The 11,057-nt window shown below is 41.4% G+C and overlaps 1 protein-coding gene across 1 annotated transcript; it reads right to left on the bottom strand.

The window, feature by feature from the left end:
* Nucleotides 1-1,464: 1,464 nt before the first annotated feature.
* LOC135494248 (uncharacterized) lies at nt 1,465-10,531 on the bottom strand. Its single transcript, XM_064782101.1, has 7 exons — nt 10,308-10,531; nt 9,174-9,205; nt 8,751-8,833; nt 8,323-8,377; nt 7,535-7,703; nt 2,903-3,020; nt 1,465-1,689 (listed from the first exon to the last, which is right to left on the bottom strand). The coding sequence occupies exons 1-7, from the start codon at nt 10,429-10,431 to the stop codon at nt 1,626-1,628; spliced, it is 645 nt and encodes a 214-aa protein (XP_064638171.1). The 5' UTR covers nt 10,432-10,531; the 3' UTR covers nt 1,465-1,625.
* Between the last annotated feature and the right edge of the window lie 526 nt (nt 10,532-11,057).

The raw sequence follows: 11,057 nt of genomic DNA, 5'->3' as shown, positions 1-11,057 counted from the left end.
TGGCCAGATTTTGCGTTGCTCGAGACTATACAAAATTTCAGCGGGTAGCGTGATATTCTTCGTACAAACTTGCAATTGTCGGGGCATGAGGCATCTAACACCCGAAAACGCTGCCTCCAATGTGAAACACGGCTCCTCAGTGTTTAATTAGGAACAACTCGGAATGCTCCCCTTCATAATAACCACCTTTATTAGAACTCTACACACACAACCTCTTCCTCACCTCCGGTCCCTCTACACAGTTTTGGGGAGATGGCACGGTGATCCACCGGACCACGGACTATTGACGCCGCCCGGCCGAAGCCTCTCACACTGACCTTGGTCCAGCAGATCACCACAATAGCCCAGGTGAATTTGTATGAAGTTTTGTGAAAACTTAAAGAGGGCAAAGGTCATCGCCGATCGCACGTTGTCCAACCTCGTCGCCTGTTTTGGCAACGGTCCAACTAATGCAATTGTTAGTGTATTTTTAGAATCCCAATCCGTTTAATGGGCACAGGGTTGTAGGCAGTAATTCATTTTCCTGGAATAGCCACGACAAAAACTAACTTAGTCTGAAATTCTTAAGTACTTTTCATCTACCTGTTTCGCCTGCACCATGGCAAAACATTAATCGTCACAATTTTAAATCGTACACGGTGCACAAATTTTCGCACAGTGCGCACCTTCCGATTATTCTGGGTTTTTTTTCAGAAATGTTAAGAAATGAGGAATAGTTGGGCGTGTCTTGAATAATCCCCTACTAATATGATTCACTTATGGCCTGGCTACAGTATTTTTTTGGCAAATGACGCACAGGCCAAATACAACTGATACATGACCAACTAGGTATACCATTCTCTGCTGAAAACCGCATTCAATTATCTTATTCTATCTCTGTGATATTTTTAAAAACCTATGGACAATTAATTATATCCGTCCAAAGTCGTAGTTTGTGACAATTTATGATTTTCTGTACACACTGCCCTGCGATACCAAATGTACGGTTTTAATAAATTAGTTAATCTAAATGAAAATCATTATGGTGTTAGGGTTGTTCATCAAGGTAGTACACATTGAAGGGGGTAACTTAGACTGACACTGGTCTGGGTTCAAATCTAAGTTAGTGTTTGTTGGACGCCATCTTGAATTCTTAAAATTACTCAAGGGTAACAACATGTCATCAACAGTTTCTGAAAGTAGAGACCCTCAGCTACATAAATCAATGGTAAAAATCCAGTTGAATCAGACCTGGCGTAGATTTAATCGTCAACCGTCTTGCTGGGCAATTTTTTGTCAACGAAGAAGAATAATTTAAAGAAAACTGTAAGTGATGAAGAAGAATTTAAAGAAAAATGTCGACTGACAAGAATGATACATATACATTTTTCAGCTGAAAAGAATAATACAGAGAAAAATGTCAATGAAGAAGAATAATACAAAGAAAACTGTCGACGAAGAAGAAGAAAACGAAGGAACAAATGATTAATGCAGGAGTGCCTTTATTAATGTACACTTTGAATGAGTGAATTGGCTGGTAACAGGCCTGTATACTTTTCATTCGCTGAAGTAAGTGCACTGTTAGAATCCCTCGGGCAGCGTTTTCGGAATACCGGCGGGACCCTAGAAAGTATGCAGGTGACGCCCTAGCAATAGTCTGGAATCGCCCATATGCTTGTGTCTTTAATCCCGATTGTTATGTCGTCGAATCTGAAACGCGAGAGGAGGCAATGTGATATATAGGTCACTCTTTACACAAAGTCACCAATTTGCAAATAAAAGCGTCTTGTGATTTTGAAAACATATAAGCATTGAAACAAGAGTGCTCCAGGAACGGTATATTACGAACGCCCAGGAGGCTCATTCCAAATTCGAGATACCGAATTCCTAATTTGATCGGGTAATACTACTTAGATCGATGCGGACGAACGATGCGGGCGAATCAGAACATGTTCCTAATCTAAACTGACAGTGTTATATCTAGTAGCTTGTTGCCTTGTCCTCATAATTGTAGGACGCCTCAAATATCGCAGTATCAGTAATTTACATTTTTCTCTGAAATTATGCCTCTAATAACTTTTAGATTTAAAGCCTCTGCATCACAAAAAAACATCGACATTTAACTTCAAGATTATCAAGATATGCACTAATTAAAGATACATGTTGGCCTACTTTTTGTGCGTCCATCTCTCAGATATACAACTTTGAAAGACCGGCAGTTTTTTCTTCTTCTGAATAACTCTATATATTTATGTATGGCGAGCCTATTTCATTGGGCTAGCCGTTAGTTTGTTCAATTAAACAGACAAGAGGGTGTTTTTTGTATTTTTTCTTCTCCAACTACTAGGTTTGTTTCCCTTAAAGGGACAATATAGGCAGCAGATAGGCAGGCAAGATGAAGTTACACGAAGTTGCCAATATGGGTCTCTCACATCTCACAGTACGTCGAAATGATTCACGCTTGTACGAGGAATACATTTAGTGCTGAACCGGACATGACCCAGGGCCCTTACTGTGTATATTAGTCACCTGAAGATGGCCAAATTAGCCCCTCTGCTCCTGCCTATAGTCCCCTTTAAATAGAAACAAACCTGCTTTAAAAAAGAAACAATTCTTTTGCCAAAATGAAAATAACCAACAAACTGTGTTTCTTGAAAAAAAAGTTTCGGAACGCAAATAAACCTAGTTTTCCAATGAATGTTATCAACTAACTCAAATTATTTGCCCAAAATACCGTGTATAAAATCTCGTTTTTTTTGTGAAAAAACATTTAAAAATGAACTACATGTAGGTTTAAAAGAAAAATAGTTTTGGCAAACAAACCGTGTTCTATTTCCAAAAGTCATATTATTCTCAACATACCTACCAACAGACCTGGCTAGCCATACACATGTACAATTCATTTTTGATGACGGGTACTTACGATATAGTTGCGTTCACCTTAAGTGAACTGAGGTGAGCTGTTATTGACACAGGTAAACAGCTCCCATCATCAGTCAATGTAAGATAGATATCTGCCATGCCCGTTTTGAGATTTGGACCTAAAAGAATAAAGGACCGGTATTATCGGGAGTTAATTGAGGCAGTATGCATCGGGCCTATACCTTCAGATCTGCTGTTAATAGCACTTAGCCGGCGCCTCAGTTTACCGTGCCCCTCGCCCTCATGCGGGACATGTCGATGGCATAATTAAGCATCATCAATCGCTCGCCTTATACATTTTTGGCAGCATATAAGCTTACATGTATGGTGAACTCGTTTTTCGATCACACAGGCTCACTTTCCATGACCACTTCGCTGCTATTATGACCTGGATTTTAAAAACAAATTCACATGGTTTGCCCTTAAATATTCTTTGGACACTGCGTAAGTTTCAACAGAAAATATTTTGCGGTTTTTGAACGTGACCAAAAAACGCTTGCCGATATATCGACCGCTACACGAGCATGCAACAGCAATTGATAGTGGCATCACGCTAAACTTGTTACCGTTGTGTGTACAGCGAAGCCGTTTATGAGTAATAGCCGATCAACTTGTTTGAAATGGATAACATATACAACGTACTTGCATGCTGTACTGGAAGCTGAGCAATGTCAATACATTGTGGATCCAGAAGTATTAAGGTAGCAGGAAGGGTTGGGCGTTTGTGGTTTCTGAGTCTGAGGGGGTTGGTGTCTGTTGACTGTGCTTTAAGAGAGACTAGGCATGGCGCCAGTCTCTCTTAAAGCACAGTCAACAGGCATTTGGTCTCAGTATTTGGGTTTTGATTGCCATGACTGTACCCCTGTAAAAGTCCGAGGAGGAGAAGTTTGGAATGATGAAAGCATTGAAGAAGAAGAAATGTTATTATTGAGGAAAGCAAAATTTATTATGAGACTAGAAGGCAGTGTCCTGACTTGATTATTTTGAAAATGGCGGTCTGAACACATTTAAAGGTGGAACATGGCATTTTATCGACTTTGAAGTGTTCCGCAGTTAAAGGGAGACTATAGGCAGCAGCTAGGTAGGCAAGATAAAGTCATACAAATTTGCCAATAGGGGTCAGTCATATCTCTAGGCATGGCGCCAGTCTCTCTTAAAGCACAGTCAACAGGCGTTTGGTCTTAGTATTTGGGTAAGTACAGAATCAAGGCAGCTCAGAGAGCAATGATTGAACGATGCTGTGGACAAGTCCAAGGATACTGAATCAGTCACGACCAACTTCTCATCAGAAAGCGTCACCACCAGCATATTCAATGTTCAATTCCAACCAGTACCAGTCCAATGCACGCCTGTCATGGTCAGCAGTGGTCAGCTTAGCGCGATATGGAACATTCTTTCGAAACTCAAGCGAGGGAAGTCTGCTCATTAGCCTATCTCGCGCACTGCTCCTTCTTGTCAAACATCGTAGTGAAATCGTGGTACAGTGGGGCGTCCTCGAGGATTGCAGCTGCTCGGACAGACGTGAGGTGGAATGTGGGCGGCTGCACTTCTTCGTTGATGTGCGATGGCAGATAGCACAGTTGTTGCGTTGCATGACAGCTGAAAGTGAATGTGATATCATAGAACCGAGGCGTTTGCCATGAGACTATAGGTGAAGTAGAAGGAAGGAGTGAAATGGGCCATCTTCCAGTGACTAATATACAGAGTAAGGGCACTGGGTGTTGTTAGATTCAGCATTGAATGTATTCCTCGTACAAGCGTGAATAGTGTGGACATACAGTGAGAGGTGAGAGACCCCTATTGACTACTTCTTGTAACTTTATCTTGGATAGTGCCCCTTTATCAAGACTGAAACCCACTGTGCGGGGCTAAGAAATTACCTTTATAATCCTAGTTGGATAACCACTGTGTAGATGATTTGAAGAGTGCTCTGTGGATGTGTGCCTGTAATGTCAATGAAAGTATGATGAGGTGATGACGATAGTGGAATGACGAAATATTGGAAAGAGATCTATTCCTAGAAGAACATATGTCCTGTTTTGACTAGGTGGCGCATTTTAGAATCAGCAGTGAGCACTGTGTGTAACATGGTGGAGGCAGCGGAGATAATAACTGTGTCGAAAGTATTGTTATAGGGCCTTCCCTAGGCCCATGGGGTTAAATTTACAATCCACGATTGAAAAGACGTAGTTTGATCGCATTCAACTATAAATACATTGAACAGTTGTGTTCCTTTAGTCAACCGATGACCTTTTGTTGGGCCATGATCGGGGATTGTAAACTGTAAATGTATTATGGACTGGGAGACGGGGGAAACACAAGTGAAACTGAAATAGACCAAAACAAGTGATTTTGGGGCTTTGGTTTAGACGCATGCCCCACATGCGCCATGCAGGATTATACGGCTCATCTACATGATCTAGTGCTGTTATTGGTCATGGTACATGGTAGGCCTAATCATCATGGCTATATGTTTCAGGAAAAGCTCGGAGTAAAATGAACTGCCGATGAATAATGATGTTGTTCATGTTTACCATGTTTGCTAGTACATAGCCATAGGGTATGCACTGGCCAGTGCACTTTCTGCACGTCGTCATGGTCATGTACGTGATACCTTGCATATTTTGTTTTTTGAATGCGCATGCTTTTTGGGCAAAATCACTTGTACCAACACTAATGAATAATGTCTTCTTATCCCTATGACTCCATACACAGTGAGGGCATTGTCCCATTCCCATCAAATGGTAACTTATTGTACCGTATTAGGGTGGAAGTTGGGGAGCAGATACCTACCGTTGCACGCCTGTCATAATCAGTAGTGATGAGCTTCGCGCGATATGGAACATTCTTCAGAAACTCAAGCGAGGGAAGTCTGCTCATTAGCATATCTCGCGCACTGCTCCTTCTTGTCAAACATCGTAGTGAAATCGTAATGGAAAACGTCTGGCTTTGCGCCAGACGTTGAGACTAATAAGTGAAGAACTAACAGGTAAAGAACTTCTACTTGCGCGAGACTGCTCTGATAAAATTATCATTGCAGAGACTACGGTGACGTACACATATATTTTTTACAATCAAAAATGCCCTCAAAAGACGAAATGGAATGATTATTTTATTGATATTTCCTACTATATACCTTCCAATTATCACTTTATACAAATAGATCGGCGTTAGGTCGCATGCTTTTCTTTCCTGGTGACACTATAAAGCAAAATAGTTGCAACCCCGTAAATGCGCTATAAGTCCAATAATAAGTGACGGTGACCCGTTATAAATGTTTCGCCAGCTTCGCTTTTTTGCCGCTACGCGGCGCGTTGGGCCCTTGCGTCAAGATGCCCTGTCTACTTGATCAGACATTCTATTTATAAACCTCGCTCGATTGTCTCAAGCTGCATATAATCAAGCAGGGTCATTTTTCATGCGGTACTCGGGGAAAACCATGGCTGGTAAATCTTTTTGATACTTACTATCCCTTAGTTTAGTGCTCATAACGGATGAGGAATAGGCCAGATTAATAGGCTACTGCATCTAATAAGCTGGTGGTATTATCAAGAATAAATAAAGACTAAGAAATTGGAACCAATACCATAGCAACTTAACTAGCACTAGGTTCCAACTTTTGACAATAGGGGGCTTTTGCAAGATATTTCTTCTCTTCAATGGCTATCACTACTATTGGCTGGTTGTTGCTTGATTTTTGTTACAAAATGCATGCCTCAAATAGTGTTATTCGTTTAGTAGCAATTATTAGGCTAATAGAAAATGTGACCCGTCACAGCAAAAGTAGGCGCATGTCGCTCTGAGCTTGGCAGGTTGAGGCGGACTGTTTGTTCATTTCTCTGTTGTCTGCCTTTTGTGAAATATGAGCACATCAATTTCTTCCATTATCTCCTGGTGTCATTTAGGCTCATCTTCTGCGCGACAAGCATCGGGTCTCTTAGACAAAATGCGCTTTGTCTGCTTTATCTCTAGGAGTTCAGAGCTGATAATGGTATAATTTTGTTCGTCTTGGTAATATGATTTACAATGAATTAATATTTATTATCTGAGTTCAGGAAACTTTTACCCACCCTTTTGAAAAGAATTTAAATTTTTTTAATTTCTGAAGCTCAAAATTCTTTAGTTTTTATAAATTCTTGGTATTATGCATCAGTCAAATACAACAGCGGTTTAATACAATGGGACCAAATTGTTGAAAAGTACATTGTACATTGTTGGTTCAAAGTAAGTTTATTTTTTTTATTTTTGTTTTAAATTCGACAAAAATCAAAGGAAAATAGATGATGCAACTTTGACCCGATGTAACGATTTTCGATGTTCCCAATTTCCCAGTGTTTCCATACATAAAAGACAGCTAGCGAGTGGGTGTATATAATTTTCCCTTTGGGGAACGGTGAGAAATGTCACGTCTTGTTTGAGAGCGGGGAACAAATGTATTCACTCGACGATGCCTAAAATTCCTTTCACGGGTTGGAGCTGCCTGGTAAAACCACGCGCCTCCCTGCGAGATGTCATGATATTTGGGTGGTCGATCGCTCCGGTCAATGTAGCTACAATCCAACCTAGCGTCAGGAATTGGCGGAGGCGCATTGCAGTGACTTGGGACAAGGCTGGGGTTGGAGATTGTGCTTACCAGGAAATACTGGAAACCCCTGTTTGTGGTGCCAAACATCTCCCAGCTTTGTTCTTCCGAAGTATGTTGCATTTGCCGACACTTCATATGTCTTGAACATCATATCGGTTGAAACGTCATTAGTGAAGCATTTTTCTGTCACTGGTAGATATGTTATAAGATGATCATCCTGTAATAAAAAAACGTATTGATGACTTGGCCTGGCCAACCAAAATAAGCACTCTTGTCGCATGTTCGCTGATTTCCGAAAGCAGAATTTGACTTAAACTAGCCCCAAAGTCGAGCCTATTATTGGCTTGTTGGAAATCGGCCACTTTTATGTGACGGCCAATCGGAACTACATGTATGTACATCAAGCTGGTTTTGTCTAGAATTTAATTCTCTGTCGAATGAATATTGGTGCCGGAATGGGAATGGGATAGTGATGAGAAAGGGCCACACTATCTACAAAATTGGCCATTACTTTCTTGGCCCCTTACCTTGGAGTTAAAAGAATTCAGGCCTAGCCCAATACACGGTCTATTGTCTCTAAACAAAGCCCGCTTGCACCCAGGTCGTTTTTCCCCTTGTTCTATTGTCTTTTCCAAGGGTTATCTGGGTGAATCTTGATACCATTGACCTCCTCGAAACAGCTTTCTTGGGGTTGACATTGTCACAGGCCGATACCGGCCAGTGCAAATAAACATGATGGTCACAAGACGTTGGTAATGAAAAGGTTAAAGCCGGTCTGGCAGTTTCCACGAATGGTCACAGACAATCGACAGAATGTTAGATGAAAAGGTACTTACCTTTATATGGATATATTGATTGATACCATTCGTTACGTCGATGAAGCTTTCAGCTCTAAAAATCGAAAAATTATTATAGTTTAGCTAGTTTCTTTGTCCTTCTTCTTTTCGCCATCTTGTAATGTCATGTAAATCTGGACAGTATAGATTGTAATCACGACAAACTACATGTATTAGTTCATGTGAATAAAGTCATCATTATTGTTATATAGCTATAGTTATCGAGAAGTAAATTAATCCCCGGGCCGGCTTGTAAAAATTTAGTTCTCGATAACTATAGCGATCTAATAGCCGGGGAATGTTGTAATTATTATTAGTAATAACATTCTTTAATTGTCATGCGATTTCATGCAGTTTTAGCATTGTTTCCGTAGAGTTTCAGTTGATTCCGTCGATTCCGTTTAATCGACATGGCCTTCTGAACATACCTCATACGTCTATTGTTTCTATCGTAAGCAATATTCGTGGTTAGTGGCGCCGTCGGTGACGCGTTGCCTTGTTTAGTGATGATCTGAAATGAATTGCCACTGGGCGTTAATTAAAACACACCCTACTTCTGATCAACAATTTTTTTGCTTCTGTATGACAGCACTGACTCACACGAGGTTTATTGTTGATATTTCCAACCCTTAGACATATTTTTTGTCATCTTCCATCTAGTTCGTTGCGCCACGTGCTATCTCAATAGTTCAAGTATCAGTTAGTTTTCAGACACGTTTCGATCAATAATATTATCAGTATCACCGGGCGATTTTTGCATTAACCGCACCTTTTTGGAACCATGCCTATTTAGTCAGGCAGTTCTGTGAACAATCAGACATTCTCGGAACATTGCGAAAAGCCATACTTACTGTTGATTTTGCTTCCCAGAGTGGCGGAATAACTGCGAGAAAAAACACAAAAATAAGAAAACTGCACGAGTGGCTGATCCGAGTATCCAGATAGCACGAGATGATTTTCTACGGCCTTATTTATCATATACCACAAATATCACCATAAATAGCAAAAATGAAGACAAAAAGGCAAGTTTTGTAATTTTTTTCCAGAATCGTCGAGGAAGACTTGAGCTGACTTCGCGACGTGGCTGAATTTCAAGGTGAAAAATAAAGGACGACAGTGAAAATGACGTAAAAGCGGACGATTTTTCAACAGTCAGAGTCTGGATTGCACGAGAAATGATCTCGAGCATTCTCGTGCAATATATACAAGATATTTTTGTTGAACTTTTGTATTGCACGCTCAGGTGATGCGTTAAATGCTTATGCATCTTTTGCACATTTCTCTCAAATAAACTCTGAAACGGTATGAAGAGAAGTCGTTGGATTTATGTTGTCTTATAAACGCCGTCACCTGGTGCACTTTCCGGAACTTTGGATGAATTTGAATGGATTTATGGGGCATTTTTTGGAGGTTTTCGATATTTGTTATAAAGAGCAGTCGCAACGCTATTGTCTAAATATCCCCTTTGCGCGGAATTGTAAAAACCCGATCGGGCGTACCGGCAGCGCGCCTACATCTTAATTTGGCGGTGAGGGCGGAACGCCTTGATTGGGCGACATGACCTGACTGCTGACAAACGAAAATGGGCTCCAGAAACAGTGTCGAGAAATCTTCAAATGGCGTATCCATACCCCGTTGCCATGTCACACTTGTGGACTTGTGGCGTTGTTTCCGTTATCTCCATCATTTTTGTCCATTGCAAGTTCCCTGATACAAGCAATGGGAACCACCAGTAGGCCCTAAGTCAACCAAAGGTTCATTTTGTATGTGACGCATCACAAGTTCACAAGCGAACACGGAACAAGGAAAACGCCACAAGCGGACACCACTGGACTGATCACGCATTTCTGGAAACGCTGGCAACGTGAATTACATAAACATGGACCATTAGCCGCCCCTTCTCGCGTACGCCGCCATGATCCATTTGGGCAGTTTGAACAGATGGGGTTGGGAATGTGTCATGAAATTGCAACAATAATACCTACCACAACGTGGTGGTGCTGCGCCTCCGACATCTCTTGCAACCCTTGTTCCATGTAATGCTGAGAGAGGTGAGCCCCAGGTAACACCTACGATTCCCAAAAGTATAGCAAAGATGCTGAAATTCATCTCGTTTCTGCCGAATCTCCTTCAGTCAAATGACGATATCTCTGGCTTGGTTGAGACTGGTGGTGTAGAGCTGGGCCATCCACGCCTGATTTTATAACCAACGAAAATTTAATCGGGATATTTGCTATCAAAAAGGTTATCTGTTCGAATTCAAGGACAGCGTTTTCAGATGACAACGGTGACGTGGAGGACGGGTGAATAAATATTGACTTTATGGTGAGAAGGACATTATCAATTCTGGTGACAGGTTATCAAACAGATTCCTTGAAGGACCAATGTCATTATTATGGGCATTATTACCCAGCTGTCGATTGATATATTATGGGAGATATTCACTGGGTCTGGTCCAATTTCTTTCGTGCGGGACCACCAGTGCTTTTTTCAGCCTGGTAAAACCATGCGCCTCCCAGCGAGAACTCGTGATATTTGGGTGGTCGATCGCTCTGGTCAATGTAGCTACAATCCAACCTTGCGTCAGGAATTGGCGGAGGCGCGCAGTGACTTGGGACGAGGCTCAGCCTGGTGCTTTTTGTAGACACTGCTACACAAGCTAGACCGGAAGTTCAGTATCCAGACTAAATTGGACCACTGGCCAATGACGGACATTGTACGAGGCGTGTAATCGG

This window comes from Lineus longissimus, chromosome 10 (genome assembly GCF_910592395.1).
Source record: "Lineus longissimus chromosome 10, tnLinLong1.2, whole genome shotgun sequence".
Lineage (NCBI taxonomy): Eukaryota > Metazoa > Nemertea > Pilidiophora > Heteronemertea > Lineidae > Lineus > Lineus longissimus.
Note: the sequence above shows the minus strand (reverse complement) of the source record. Positions and strands in the feature narration are given on the sequence as shown.

Bases quoted from the DNA above. Each gene is read 5' to 3' on its own strand.
- LOC135494248 (XM_064782101.1), bottom strand. From the start codon at position 10,431: ATGAATTTCAGCATCTTTGCTATACTTTTGGGAATCGTAGGTGTTACC. The intron at 8,378-8,750 runs GTATGTTCAGAA...TTCGATTTTTAG, and splicing joins AGAAACAATAGACGTATGAG to AGCTGAAAGCTTCATCGACG. The intron at 1,690-2,902 runs GTAAGTACCCGT...CTCGCGTTTCAG, and splicing joins AAGGTGAACGCAACTATATC to ATTCGACGACATAACAATCG.